This window comes from Notolabrus celidotus, chromosome 1 (assembly GCF_009762535.1).
Source record: "Notolabrus celidotus isolate fNotCel1 chromosome 1, fNotCel1.pri, whole genome shotgun sequence".
NCBI lineage: Eukaryota > Metazoa > Chordata > Actinopteri > Labriformes > Labridae > Notolabrus > Notolabrus celidotus.
In genome coordinates, this window is record NC_048272.1 from 13,726,440 (window position 1) to 13,742,176 (window position 15,737).

At 41.0% G+C, this 15,737-nt stretch overlaps 1 protein-coding gene across 1 annotated transcript; it reads left to right on the forward strand.

Moving 5' to 3' along the window:
• Positions 1-11,300: 11,300 nt before the first annotated feature.
• slc32a1 (solute carrier family 32 member 1) lies at positions 11,301-15,507 on the forward strand. Its single transcript, XM_034674541.1, has 2 exons — positions 11,301-11,843; positions 13,003-15,507. Exons 1-2 carry the CDS (start codon positions 11,451-11,453, stop codon positions 14,188-14,190), a joined length of 1,581 nt encoding a protein of 526 aa, XP_034530432.1. The 5' UTR covers positions 11,301-11,450; the 3' UTR covers positions 14,191-15,507.
• The last annotated feature ends 230 nt before the right edge of the window (positions 15,508-15,737 follow it).

A 15,737-nucleotide genomic window follows, 5' to 3' on the forward strand; every position in this document is an offset into this window, starting at 1 on the left:
TGCAGTTATTTTGAGCCTTTGATTTAAAGTTACATCCAGCATATTTCTCTGCGTGTTAACATATCCTGACATCACTGCATTGTTTTCAGTTCAGCTGGGTGTGGCTGCCGTACTTTATATTACATATTCAGAGAGGTGAACATAGAAAACTTTGCTATAATAATCTACTGAACATAAAGGGTTCTTTATATAGCCAGTAAAGCTAAATTTACCCCAAAATATTAATTAATTTCATAAAGGCTGAATCATGCATGTAGTCTGTTCTTGCCTAATTTGCATTAAAAGTTTCATTAAAGCACACAAAAGTCATCAATCAGCATTGTCTGCAAAACTGATATTTCAATAGCAATCATAAATATGCAAAGTTAAAAATTCAAAGGACCTTTCTGTGATGTAAAAAGCCCCAGAATACTGCTGTGTTTCCTGTGTGTCCATCTCGCCCTCTGCAGCATCCGTGCACGTGTTCCTCAGTGTTCTGCTTAAACCGTACAAGAGGGAGATCGGAAAGCAATCAGAGCTGAGATGTAGAAACACACAGGGAGACAGCCCGAGGGCCGCTGTCCAGACGAGTGAGAGAAGTTGAGTTTATTGACAGGTTGGTATGAGATGTGTTACAGAGGTCCCCCTCAGGGACACAGCTCACTGTGGCACAAGTCAGGCAGAAAACAGGAGGCTGGATTAGCCTCCAGTCTGTCAGTGAAACTGAATGAAAGAAGTGTTTGAGGGAATGATAAAGACATACAGTACACTGCAAAAACTGAAATCTTACTGAGTGTATTTGTCTCATTACAAATCAAATTATCTCATTACACTTAAAATAAGCTGCATTTGCCTGACAAATCCAGCTAAATCTCATTTATATCTCAAATATCTATCTCTTTTTCAAATATTATAATCTAAAAATGACTTGGTTGAGTGTAATGAGTTACAATGACTGCCGATGAAGCAAGCAACATTTTCTTGATAAGTTCCTTGAAATAAGTATTAATCTGGTTTCAAGATTAATCTAGAACATTTTGCTGGCTACCTTGGCAGCCATTTTTACTCATTACAATCAATTAAATATTTATTTTTGGCTTGTCATCATGAAACAGAATTTATATCCGGACTTGCTAGGTATAGGTGGCTTATATTAAGTGTAATGAGATATTTTAGTTGATGCTGAGACTAATGCACTCAGTGAGATTTGAGGTTTTTGCAGTGCTAGTACAGTATAGCCTAGCAATATTACAACAAAGGCCTTGAAATCCAAATTATTGTGTGTTTGTTTCTGATATGTGAATCTAAGTAGTTTGTTGTCACTGAAATGTAATGAAACTGAACCCAAACTGTCCTAATGGAGCAGAGCAACTAAGTGTAGACTGAATATTTACATGGCTATTTAGTAATTACATTGAATGTTTCCATTTATTTGAAGCTTGGAACCAAGAATTCACAGATTTTAAAAACATGTGCTTTTTTTTTCAATTTCCATGAATGTTTTATTGTCCCCAGAGATTCTATACTCTACTTTTTTCAGGTTGAATGTATAATAAATGTGTATCATGCACAAGTCAAGAAGAATATTTATTGTACCGTTGTGGTACCATCTGTGAGAGTGGGACAGTTTGTGGTTACTGTCAACAAATCCAACAAATTCTAAGACACAGACAATTCATCAATACTTTCTCCATTACCCATTCCCAAGTCCATTGCTTCCCAGGTAAAGGTTGCAATTATCTACATTCAATTTACTAAAAGGGCTCAGTGATCTTTTAAAACAGCAGGTTACTGAAGGCCTTAGCTAACTTTATTCAAACTGGAGTAAGTATCGTATTTGTTGGGGACTATTTTCGGCTGCAGAATGAATCCAGTTGACACATAACTAGGGTTTAAATAATCTTTAGAAATGATACATTGATTGAAAGTCAAAATAAGTGACAATTGTTCCTTGAAATAAGTGTAAATGTACAAGTACAATGATTCAATGAGGGAATTTTCAATATTTTCAGGGGAACCACTACAGCCTATGGCTGAAAAAGAGGACTTAGGATGTATCTGTAAGGATTGATTCATTGATTGTTATTTTCCTTTAATTAATTTTGTTGAGAGCTGTTTTTCTAAGAGGGATTAAAGGTGTTCAAATATATTGAATTGTCAAATATTGGCATATTTTCATCGCCATCTGAGGGAGTGGGCTCTACAAGAGGTCTTTAAGGTAAGAGTGGATCAGAACAATCTGAAGATCAAAATGATGCCTGATTGTTCAGTAGGTGTATTGAACTGCAGTCTAAATATAGGGGAAGTCATCAGCCTGGTGTTGCCGAACAAATATAGCTCTTGAAAGACAAAAACACCTTTTGTTTCCAGGCTTCTGTATTTGTGCAGTCTCGCACATCAGCACAGAAATCAATGGTCACAACCATACTCCTGGTGTGCATGTCCCTGATGTGTGTGTGTGTGTGTGTGTGTGTGTGTGTGTGTGTGTGTGTGTGTGTGTGTGTGTGTGTGTGTGTGTGTGTGTGTGTGTGTGTGTGTGTGTGTGTGTGTCTGAGCTCATGATAAGTGCTAGAGTATTTTTTTCCTGCTCTTGATTGTACAGCTGACAATAGCAGTTAATGACAGCCCAGAGTGGCTGCACCACACGGTTGGACTGTGGTGGGGGATGGGCAGACGCAGAGGGGAAAAACCCATTTTCAAAAGCACACATGGTTTTTATTCACAAACCTGTATGCGACATGGCCAGCAGTTGGCTTTATTAAGCTCCGAGCACTCTCAATGAGCGCTGCGAGTTTCAATTAAATCAAAGCCGTTTGAAGGCCTGCCGACATCACAGGGCCTGAACAAAAAGCTTTCAGCAGGTTGTGAATGTAGTCAATTGCAAACAAGATGTGAATTTCAATGAATCATTCAGAGTGGATGGGGAGAGGAAATGGATGGGTTATACTAATAAAAACACAGGGATGCTTTAGAATAAACAAAGCAGCAATGCTAATTTCAAAAAAGGGATTCCCGGTGTCTCCTGTCTTTATTTGTTTCATCTCAGCTTTTGATCCAGCATCCAGGAAGAAAGAAAACAATTAATGCTCCTACAGGAAATGTGTTAATAAGTGCAATGTATTTGCTAAAACACATTAAGGGATTGAACGCAACTTCAGGATATTAAGTATGGGCTTTTGAAAGATATGAAAATAATTAATTCTTCAGTCAGCCTGCTGCTATTTTTTCTGTCTATGTCTCTTAATACCTCAAGAGGTACAGTTTCAACAGACTCAAACTCTTACAGATTCTATATAAAAAATGGAGAAACCGTACAAAGCAGGTGTTGTCTTAGATGAGAGATGCTCCGGTTTCCCTCTAGCGTGTTTGTGTAAGCAGTACTGACCAATCCTGTATCATCAGGAAAGACAGTTTGTATGGACATCAAAAGCAGGTGGGACCCCAATGTCATAATGACACTGCAGCTCCCTTTTGCATTAGCTTGACAATGATTTATTTAGATCTAAATCATAAATCAACATGAGCTACAAATCTGCTTGTCGCTGGGTCCAGAAAGGTAATCAGTGTTAAGATTTCCAAATTTCCTGGAATGCAACTGAGGTGATTTATTTCACCTTCATTTTTCTTTTGACATGAACACAGCCACCTCACAAGTTGCAAATTTGACTGTAAACGATTCAGTGCAGGGAAACTGAAGTCTTGGCTGGAAGTTGTTTGTGGAAAATTGCTGACAACACTCAGAAGTTGGCCATCGTTTGATTCCTGAAGCACATATTATCATCATATCAGACCTGTTCATTTTGAAAATACACTTTGCTGTTTTCTTCCTTTAGATGATAAGGTGGATACCAATCACTTGTATATGTGTGTTCTACACAAAATTATGCAGCAGCCGGATAGCTAAGCTTATCTTAAAGACTGAAAGCAAGGGGAAACCGCAAACTGTGTTGGTCCAAGCCTAAGGCCTGACTAAGTTAAATAGGGTAAGGTTGTTCCTTTTTTAAGAATTCCATATCCAACATTCAATCTTACATCTGTGCCTCAGGAAAGAGTGACTTTATTTCAACGCCTTGTGTATCTTTTTGGGTGCTGCAGTGTTGAATACCTTTCAAGGTGGACATTTTTTAAAAAAGGTCAGTATTTTTCTCAAGCATGCATTAAAAAAAAAGTCAAGTAGCAATACTTTCAACTTGTTTTTGAACCCATTGCTTGTGTAAACTTAGAGCCTACTTCTCTAAGCTTTTCATCTTCTTATTGATACTTATCAATACTGTCTGTAGAGTGAATGTTAGAATAATCCACTTCCATTCTGCAGCATTATAAAACACTGAACTTATCAGGCAGGTTTGTCCTGGTGGTAAACTACTTGTCACTGTGTGTGCTGAGTGTGTTGTGACTGTGTGAAGTGCTGCTGCAGGATGAAACACTGTGAACCTTTCAGCTCTGAGTCAAAGTGTCAGAGTGATTCAAACGTGAGGAATCCCTGTGAGAGCCAACAACATGTCGCTGCTCTCAAGACATCAAACTTTAATGAGAACAAAACTATTACACATCAGTTAACCACACGCTGAGCTCTGCTCTTTATTGACTGGGTGACAAGACCACACACAGAGAGCATAGTCACACATCAGTCATTTGCACTTGGACACATGTACACACTGTTCCAGGTGAAAAAAACACATCTGCAATTAAACATGCATTTGCACTTTTGCACACATACATCAATACAACCAATGGAAAGAGATCTTACTGTAAAATGGAGTGGATTAGGTGCGATACATATTGATTATTGTTAATCACTTTTAGTCCTGATCAATACAGTAGACATGCTCCATGTCTTTCAAAATAAAAGCAGCAGAGAAAAAAAGTGTTGTAGCTCATAAGAAGGTAATTTAAAACAATAATGAACCCGCTTATTCCATAATTTATGATATTCGCCCTAAGGCAGGTGTCAGATGTGCAGCATATCCTATACATCATCAACATACAAAACACACATGTCCAGGTCCTTGTTTGTTGATGTCTCAGATTTATTTTTTACTGATATTTTCACTGTCAGCAATGTGTGAGCGTGAAAAATCGATGGCATAGCTTTGTGCCAGCTCTAGCCTCCGGGCCGTGCAGGTCCCCGCGGACTGGCTCAGTTTATTGTGCTCAAAAAAAGGCAATTACAATGTTAATGTGTCGCAGCAGGAGAGGAGACCCGACCTGCACCAGGAAACAGCACGTCGAAGGTTTGATGGAGAGAGCGGAGTCACCGGAGGTTAACTGCAAAACAGCGTCTGGGGAGCTTTTGATATCAAACACACACGGAGGAGACGGAGAAATCCACATAAAGATGCAGTTTTGGACCCTTCCGAAGAATAAAATAGTCCCACACGTAGTGCTGTTTTAGAGATAGAAGTAGATAGCAACTTGGTTGGTTGGATGGATGGATGGATAGATAGATAGATAGATAGATAGATAGATAGATAGATAGATAGATAGATAGATAGATAGATAGATAGATAGATAGATAGATAGATAGTCTCGCGCTATAATCTGTCACTGTTGTTGACGGGCGGACGCCATCATGCAGGACTAATACAAACCCCTCTCAGAGGGAGTCTCTGGGGAGCCCATAATAAGCCATTAAACAGGCGCATTAGGAGTAATGAAAAGGCTCTTAGTGGTTTACCACTGTGGGCCACCTGGATTTTCTGTCTTCTGTGGAAGTGGGCGGTGGCTCCTGCAGCCCCACGGTTGATGTGGACATAATAAAAAAACTGTGCAGATCAATGTTTTGGTGTTTGTTTGCATGATGGCATGCCATGAAAAGGTCTGATCCACAAACATGATGCTCTTTTTTGTACATGGACAATGAGAGTCTGTGTATTGTTCTGTTAGTCTCTGTGTTTGTTCAACTTAAAAGCACTGTCGTCTGGTATAAACAGTTTAATATGGGATGAATTTGCTTGGACAGAAACATGTGACAAAGAAAATGTAAAAACTGTGTATGCTGTTTGCTTCTCGTTAGGGAACGCCACTTATTCCCTCGCCTGTCAGGTGATAACATCCTTTATATCATGTGGTTGAATATTTTATTGTGGTCCTTTAAAATGTGTTTATCAGCTAGTGTTAGTAAATACTCTAGTTGATTACGCCTTTTTGTATTTCAGCATAATGTCCCTTTTTCTTCTCGCTTTGATCGCCATGTCATCTTCCTGGGTCCATGAACGCCTCATGCTCCACCAGGTGTTGGCAATCTTGGATGTATCAAGTTACATTCAGGATGGGGGAGGCTGTACTGGTATTTCATTTTGAATTATTGTAAAACCAGTCAAGTAGGGTGGTTAGGGACCTCCTATTGAGTGAGTTTTCTTATGTTTTGTAATGTGCCATTTTTGAAATGCTAAATTAGAGCATCTAAGAGAAGCTTCTGGACTTCAGTGTTTTCCTTTTCTTCCTCCAAATCTAACTGAGCTGTTGGTTAACATCAGCAGGGTTAAAGGCATATTCTAACTCTTCTATGGAGTATCATTCAGTCTTACTATGCTATTAATGTGCCCCCTCCATTTAATTGTATCAAAGTTGAAAACTTAAAGGTCTCATTGTGCTGGATAAGTTAAACCTTTAATTGTGAGGTTTTTAAGAGATATGTGGTTGCTTGTTGTTTCATTGTGTGTGTTTTCATTGATCAGTGAAAACATTACGAGTTATTTTCAGGTGTTTTTGTTAACTTCAAATATTTCCTGGTTTCAGAGAATTCCAAATGTTATTGCTGTGATAAAGCAGGCTTAGCTCTAAAGCTTAATTTTGAAGCAGTATGTAGTAAAGACGAAAAACATGGAAAAACTTGGAAAAGGATTAGGTGACAAATGCATCATCTAAAAATAAATCTTAAAATCCTTATCAAGAAACACAAAATATAAACATAGAAGAGGTTTACGGGTTTTAACTTCCAGATTCACACACTTTGATTCACATATCCACAACATTCAGTTTAAAATCTCAAAAAGCATTGGCTCAAGTCGGTCTACTTTATTTGTTCTGTTATTTTAATTATTTACATTTTCATCTTTATTGACCTGAAAATCAGTCGCATCAAAGAAATTAATTAAGTTAAAAACATTGTGTAGGATTATGTTTTGATTTTCTATCAAACTAATGAGTCCAATGTTAATAGATCACGAAATAATACTTAGAACAAAACCACCAACATAAAAGCTTCCATGTGTGAATGTTTCCTTTTAAGACCCTGCATAAAACCAAACTCTGTCCGTGGTGCTGAAATCTGAACCGCATCACAAGAAGCCTGAGAATTCTCTCTCTGCTTTTTAAACCTATTTGCACAGACCTGCTCCACGCAGACGACACATAATCTAGTCGATAACACGGACAGCGTGCTACCTGTGATTGTGATGCAAATGTTAATGGACTCTGAGGTCCTCTGATTAGCCTGATGTGGGCTAATTTCCCCTCCTCTCAGTCCCTGGAGAGCCCAGAGAGCCTTTTCACTGTCTCTTATTAAGCGAGGAGTGTTAGTGGTGTTTTTCTGCCTCACTGGGCACACAGACGCAGCAGAAGCCGAACAATGAAGGGTTAAATGATAGATAACCTTGCAAAGGATGAACGCTTAGATATGAGGAAAGAAATATTTATCTGAATTCATTCTCTCTTACTCAGATACTCTCTTTCATCTCGGCTCAATCTGGGTCGTGCGTCAAACGAGTCTTGTAACACACTCCTATTTCCTTCCTTCTCTCTCTCTCTCTCTCTCTCTCTCTCTCTCTCTCTCTCTCTCTCTCTCTCTTCTCTCTCTCTCTCTCTCTCTCTCTCTCTCTCTCTCTCTCTCTCACACACACACACACACACGCGCACGCACGCACGCACGCACGCACACACACACACATACATACATGCATACATACATACACACACACACACACACACACACACACACACACACACACACACTACACAATCGTCATTACCTTGTCTCTAAAACATTTAATGGCTGAGGTAATGATAGCCTACAATGAAAGTCATTGTAGACCTACATAATTGCAGCCAGCGCCATGGAAACCTAAAACCCAGTTTGCCCTGCCTGGCACAGTTTGATGCCAACAAAAGACACATTGCAGGAGCCTCTAAATCATCAAAAAGCTTACTGTACGTGCAAGACAGGTCTTGTAGTAAATACTATGTTTATTATTTTTACCTGTTGTTTTTGTTTCCTAAAAAACAAAAACAAAATCAGGTTTGGATCAAGTTTTCACATTTCTTTGTTCCTTCAATGAGAGAAAATTTCCTCAATTATCGCGAATTGGGCTTTTATTTGTATGATTCAAGGAAAAAAAATATGGGGGTTGGGTGGGTGTCGGTAGAGAAGTGGGTAGGGGGGGGTTCAAGGAGCGTGTGCCAGCTCACCCATGTGTGTAATGTGAAAAAGGAGAGCCGGGGGTGAAATAGTGAAGAGTGAGAGGAGGAGGTGGAGGGAGTACGTGTGCATGGGGGGGTGGGTATACAATGGAAGAATGGAGGAAATGAATCTGAGGACACTGTGAGATCACAACGACCCTTTTGGATTTGACTTTCAATCACCAGGAGAATCAAAACAGAAAGAGCTTCGTGCAGGTTGAAGATAAGTGCAGTGATGCCGCACAAAGATAAAGAGCTCTGATTGGTCAAATCTGTATCGACAGACAGCAGGACCCCCCATGGGACGTGGCACCCTGACCCCCTGATGACTCTCATGATGGGTGATAAACTGAGAAAATCATTTTAAGGATAAATGATAACTACGCAGTTCCCAGAACATGGGTGGATGAATAGAGGACAAGGCCTATGAAGAACTTCACACTGTTTTGTGTATGTTTGTGCTTGAAAATATTTTGATTCCATCAGTTTGAGGCTCTTATTTTACTTACTATACTTAACTATATCAAATGTTGATTTTACACGGTGTGTCTCGGGGCCCTAAATAGATATGATTCGGTATAAAAACCTACAATCTTACTGTAACATCTGTTCAAATACATTCCTGACAAGCTGAGTTTGTCCTTTTATTATTGTTATTGTCATGTGTACAGCAGGTCGTGAGAGGGTCTGCAGTCTGCCGGTGTCACGGCTGCTCTTTTCATCCTGCAGCAGCCTCCATCAGACAGCACAGAGAGCAGATCAGAGCAGGGCTGCAGCGCGCTGATAACAGCCTCTGTCATTAACTCTTTCATTCAGGGCTGAAGGGGAGGGCATCCATTTTTTGTTCCCATAATTAAAATAAAAGGCGCACACAGAAAGTAGGAGCGCTTCAGAGTTAGTGATTTATGTGCCTCGTATTTAAGGCTTAAAATCCTGTAGTTTGAAGCAGGGTGCAAATGTGGCAGAGATACACAGGCCTGATACAGCTAGGCCTCCATCTGAGATGGGAATCATGTCGTGACGCTGCTTGGTTTCATAATTTGGATCAGTAAATTATAAAGAAAGCGGATTTTTACACATTTCTCTGTCTGGATTGAAGGACACATATCTTAGGGACAACAGGAGCAGAGGGGTTAATTATTCTCCTTTGAGAGTCCAGTGTTTATTTTTTTATATAAAGGATTTTATTTGGCTGTTCTTCTCCTTTAAATTACTGATAATAGAAATTAAAATAATAGAATTGTGATAGTTGATTCTTTCTAGCTGCTCTGATCAGGTTGCAGCTCAGTGAAAACACCGGATTCAGAGCCATGTTATTATTTTATCCTCAAGTTCAGAGCAAATAGCCGGGATGTTTGCAGCAGAGCAGGTCATAATACACTGTTGGTGTTGTAGTTCAGACTGTGATTGTAGGCCGCGGCTTTGGATCACATGATCCTGCAGTCTGCAGCCTGAGGAAACAGTGCACACGCTGGACACAAAGTACTACTGACAGGACAATGTCAACAAACTGTTTGGAGCGCGCTTAGGCTTACATTAATGGAAAACGAAATTACTGATATCACAGCCGTGCATGCCTATTTAGAAGGCAAAGAAAATAAAACAGAAACGTGCGTATAGAGAAAAGCAAGAGGCAACGTGTTCAGCAAATTTTTGAATTTATTTTTCAATCAGGATGGATTTTTGAAAGTGTTTTCTATTTTTACTTTTCAGACAGAAACTCTTGTTGCATATGTTACCTAAAAAAACAAGCGGAAATAGGCCCACTCTGGACTTCCAAATAATTAAAACAAAAGAAGTGCACATTATCACTCCAGACTACACAATGTCGTTTCACACATCACGGGTTGCTGACGTTTTTAATTACAAATGTCGTAGCATGCACATTTTTCTGAACGGAAACAGCGCCATGTCTCAGAAAGCATCTTCACACACACAGTCCGAGTCACTGAATGACTAAATGGATGAATGAGCGTCCTGAATGAAGACTCAACCAAAAACAGAGCCGGAGGAATAAAAAGCGAGCAAATTTTATGCTCCAGTTTGTGACAAAATTTTCATCACCTACTACTTATTACACTGAGAAAAAAAGTTAGTTTTTTATTATTTTTGTCTCAAGTTCAATATCTTACCATCATTTAGCAAAGACAAAATGCAGGAAAATGTTTTCCCTCAACAACAAACGCAACGCGGATTTTATGCTCGATCCCTGTAATCCCAGAGAAAACTTGGTTTACTATTTTGATGCTCCGCGTCCTCTCCTTTAATATAAATTCTTTAAAAAAAATAGTTTGGCATGTTATTTTTATTTGGTCCATAGAGTTTGGGTTTTCTTCGAATTCCAGCCTCCCTTTATACGCGTAAAGTTATGCAAGATTTGAGGCCCCCGGAATGTCATTGGATGTTAGGATGAGGTATTATAGATTATGGGTTGGGGAAGGGGTGGTGGGGGTACTACAAGCACCTCCCCTAGAAATGCAGCAAATCTCTCCCGTTTTCTCCTGGTGGGGCACTGGGAGGGCTGGAGACGTGCTTTGCATTGGCAGGCTGATGAGGACACGTGTCTCCTCCCTGCCTCCCCCCCCGGGCTCCACGGTACCGCATTGGCATCAGTTAAGGCACCTGAATGCCGACAACCGACTTCTAGAAACGCTGCCTGCCACCTTATAACCCGAAAGAAAGCGATCTTATAGGCCCTGTAGGAACCTGTGGCTCGCCTTTTTGTCGTGCGTAAAGCTTTTGCGCACACCGCCAAGCTGCCTCAGAGACTGAATAGGTGCGCTACTCGACGAGCATCAGAGCGCAGAGTCAAGATGCAGAAACGGAGCAGCGACGTCTGAAGGTGACATGAACCTCGGGATAATCAAGAGCAGCAGGCGTTCGCTAAGCAAGAAGTGGAGATAGCAACTGAAAACCGTCGGTGTCTTGAAACTAAACTAGTGCATTTTTCCTGCGTGACTTTATCTAATGCAGAGTACCAAGCTCTGCCACCCAAAGTAGCCTCGCGTTTTTACTGTCTAGAGGAGAAAAACACTAATTAACCTGCGGACAGACCCAACAGAGGAGCGAAAATGGCGACGTTAATCAAAAGCAAGCTTTCTAATAAACTGTCAAATGCAGCAACCGCTGTCAGCAACAAATCCCAGGCGAAGGTGAGCGGCATGTTTGCCAGGATGGGCTTCCAGGCCGCCACCGATGAGGAGGGTCTGGGCTTCGCCGCCTGCGATGACCTGGACTACGATCACCGGCAGGGAATGCAGATGGACATAATGACAAGCGAGGAGATGGGAGGAGAGGGCGCAGGAGACGGAGAAGGGCTGGATGGAGACAGCCACTACCAGAGGGACGGCACCGGTCCGCCGCACTCAACTTCAAAGGATGGTAGTGCAACGAGCGAGCTGTCAGAAGTCAAACCAAAAATCACCGCTTGGGAGGCGGGCTGGAACGTGACGAATGCGATCCAGGTAAAAGACGCACTTCACGGGCTGAGAACGGGCGGGTCCGGTGCGGGGTGCTAATTGGCTGTGCGCTTCAAGAAAAGCTGTGAAATTCGAGATAAACGCAAACCCAAGCTCAAATTAACTCTACAAATATTCTTCACAAAAACCACAAGGTTTATCCCTCAAAAACCTTCAAATTGCTTTTTTAAGAAATATTGAAATATGGATAACTCTTTTAAACACCTAACTGATTTTTATTCAAACAATTTCTCTTGAATGTAAAGATTTCAGAACAACTATAGGCAATGCAATGCGCTGAAATAGGGAGGTAGTTGATGCCCTGTGCCCCCTCCTCTTTTCCTCCTCCTCTTCTTCATCACACACAGTCTTTGTCTGCAGGTGTAAGTCCAATGTCATCGATGACCGTGCCAGATAACAGCTCAACTAAAATATGCATGGCAGTGAACAAATGACTAAAGAAAAACATCACGAAGTCACAGATTTTGAGTGTAGACAGAGTAAAAGCTTGCCAATTATTTTGGCACACTTTACGCGTATTTAGTCAAGTGATTAATTGTTAAAAGTGGACATGTGGACCTCAAATTTTCACGCAGCACCTTATTACATGAACTGATGTACCTAATACCTTTTACTCAAATGCTTCCGCAGAGAGAAATAGGTAACTGCAAAGATTTTTAGGCATTCAAAAATTAGGCACAGGAAGCCAAACTGAGCTCATTGATTTGGTCCAGAGTTGGTTATTTGCTGTAGTAAAAAACAAACAAAAAAAAACTAAAACTGAAAAAACAAACAAACATCGTTTTAAGTGCGAGGGTTTACTCGAGAGTGGAGTCCCTGGTGTGTGTAGGCTATGCGACAAAAATCCCCAGACGCAATCCTTTTCATGCCTTATCACGGCTGTGGTCACGGCAGTCACAGTGACGTAATAGTGTGTCTTCTCCAGCTTGTAGTGACGTCAGAGGCGGGCGGATGCGCTCAAAGCAAAGTGGAAAACCCACAACATGAAAACGGGAGTGACATCCTACTGAAGAGTCGAATCCAAACTTATATTATGATTACTATTTAAACTTACTTTTGGAATTTATTCATCAGATTAATTCATAACCACACTTACATTCTAACTCATTCATAATGTGTTTTAACCTCTTTTTAATGTTTTTAGGGGATGTTCGTTCTTGGATTGCCCTACGCCATCCTGCATGGAGGATATCTCGGACTCTTTCTCATTATTTTTGCCGCCGTGGTGTGCTGCTACACGGGAAAAATCCTCATTTCCTGCCTGTACGAGGAGGACGAAGACGGGCAGCTGGTCCGTGTGAGGGACTCCTATGTGGATATTGCCAACGCCTGCTGCCAGCCCAGGTTCCCGACTTTAGGTGGCCATATCGTGAATGTAGCCCAAATCATAGAGCTTGTGATGACTTGCATCCTGTATGTGGTGGTCAGTGGAAACCTCATGTACAACAGCTTCCCCAACATGCCCATCTCCCAGAAATCCTGGGCCATCATCGCCACCGCCGCTCTGCTCCCCTGCGCCTTCCTGAAGAACCTGAAAGCCGTCTCCAAGTTCAGTTTGCTGTGCACGATGGCCCACTTTGTCATCAACGTCCTAGTGATCGCGTACTGCCTCTCCAGAGCGCGGGACTGGGCCTGGGACAAGGTTAAGTTTTACATCGATGTCAAGAAGTTTCCCATCTCCATAGGAATTATCGTTTTCAGCTACACCTCGCAGATCTTCCTGCCGTCTCTGGAGGGGAACATGAATAAGCCGAGCGAGTTCCACTGCATGATGAACTGGACTCACATCGCTGCCTGCATCCTCAAAGGCCTGTTCGCCCTCGTGGCCTACCTGACCTGGGCTGACGAAACCAAGGAGGTCATCACAGACAACCTGCCCCCCGGTATCCGAGCCGTCGTCAACCTCTTCCTTGTGGCCAAAGCTTTACTGTCATATCCGCTCCCATTTTTCGCTGCCGTAGAGGTATTAGAGAAATCGTTTTTCTCGGAAGGGGGAAGCACACCCTTCCCAGACTGCTACGGAGTCGATGGACGTCTAAAATCCTGGGGACTCACTCTCCGTTGTACCCTTGTTGTGTTCACCTTGCTCATGGCTATCTATGTGCCACATTTCGCCCTCCTCATGGGTCTCACCGGCAGCTTGACTGGTGCAGGCCTGTGCTTTCTGCTTCCCAGTCTCTTCCACCTTAAGCTTCTATGGAGAAAGCTGCAATGGCACCAGGTTTTCTTTGATGTGTCCATCTTTGTAATAGGAGGTATATGCAGCATATCCGGTTTTATCCACTCCATGGAGGGGCTCATAGAGGCTTTCAGATATAACATAGAAGAGTAGATTCAAGCCATTGCCGGAAATAGATGTTAACTGCAACCCCATTTAGTGAAGAAAAAAAAGATAAATAAATAAAACTCACGACTTTGCAGCAATGCTGCCCCCCTTCTGCTTAATCCATGCGTAAAAGCGCACACAGACCACATCTACGCATACATACAGTCTGGCATCGGTTAAGAATAAACGCGCGCGTGCGCACACACCTACACACATACTTACACAGAAGAATAGAGACGTTGACAGCGAGGGAATCCAATGCATCCACAACACACTATATGGACAGTTCATGTTGTATAAATATGCGAACAGACGTACATAAACATATTTTCCAGTGGAGTGAACGTTTACAATATCAACCTTAAACTAAATTTGCAAGGACAGTTTGTCTTTTCGTCGCTCTTGTGGTGCTTCCCACATGAGACTTCACTTAATGTAACGCTTGAGCTTATAGGGTGGACGGATATTCGACGATATAACGTGATTTAATGAAGATGAAGGTTTATTTAAAATGAAAAAATAAAAACATTACGAAGCGCCACTCTCTTCTACTTTAGGTTATTTGCAACATGATTATGGCAGTGAATGTGGTGTTAAATCCAGACAAGAGTGGGAATAACACAATGGCAATAACCAGCAGTGAAAAAACATGAATGCATCTTGACATGTTCTAAAGGAAAGCGGAGATTTGTTAGAAATAAGGAATTTGGACCTTCCCCGAGCAGTTTAAAATACTGTTAATGCAAAATATCAAAGTACACAGCAGCTATACAAACTATGCATTGAATGTATGATGTTTCAGACACATTACGCAGCTTAAAACTGGGAAGTAGAAATACAGAAATCTTAATCATCTCGATTCTTCTGCGTGAAAGTGATACTTTGATATATTTTTTAGACATTTAAAAATCAATCTATTGAGCTCTTAAATCTGCAATAATGAAAGTCACTACCCCAAAACTCAGCCCCAACATCTTGGCCCAAATTATAGCCTTAGACGGGGACCCCAAATTGAGATCCTGTACACTCAATTCGTTATGCTTTTCTTCATATTAATGAAAACCTGGCCTGTTCTGAAATTAATTTGAGAGACTCAAGTGTCGCAAATTCGGTGTCTGAAAATCTGAAAAAAGAGATCATTTAAGAGGAAAATGTGCATACAGACATTTTTCATTCTGTGCAATGCAATGGGTCCTGTGGAAATGTTATAAAACCGTTTGTGTAGTGTGTTATTGTGGTTTCAAAAAGATGGAATGTATATCTCAAAGTCGTTATCATATATCGTGAAATTAATATTAAAGAATAAAGACATAAGTGAAATTATATTGTAAAAATGTGTGTGGTTTTATGTAAAACGACGAACGGTCAGAACATGTATTTTTTTTCTCTCTATAATAAAAGACAGAAAATGTTGGAGAAAATAGTGGTATTCACATTTATTTTTTAAAGTTGGAATCAAGTTAATCGATTCCCTGTAAATGCCTGGTGGCTTAATGGATAAAGATCATACCGTGTGTGTGTGTGTGTGTGTGTGTGTGTGTGTGTGTGCTTGG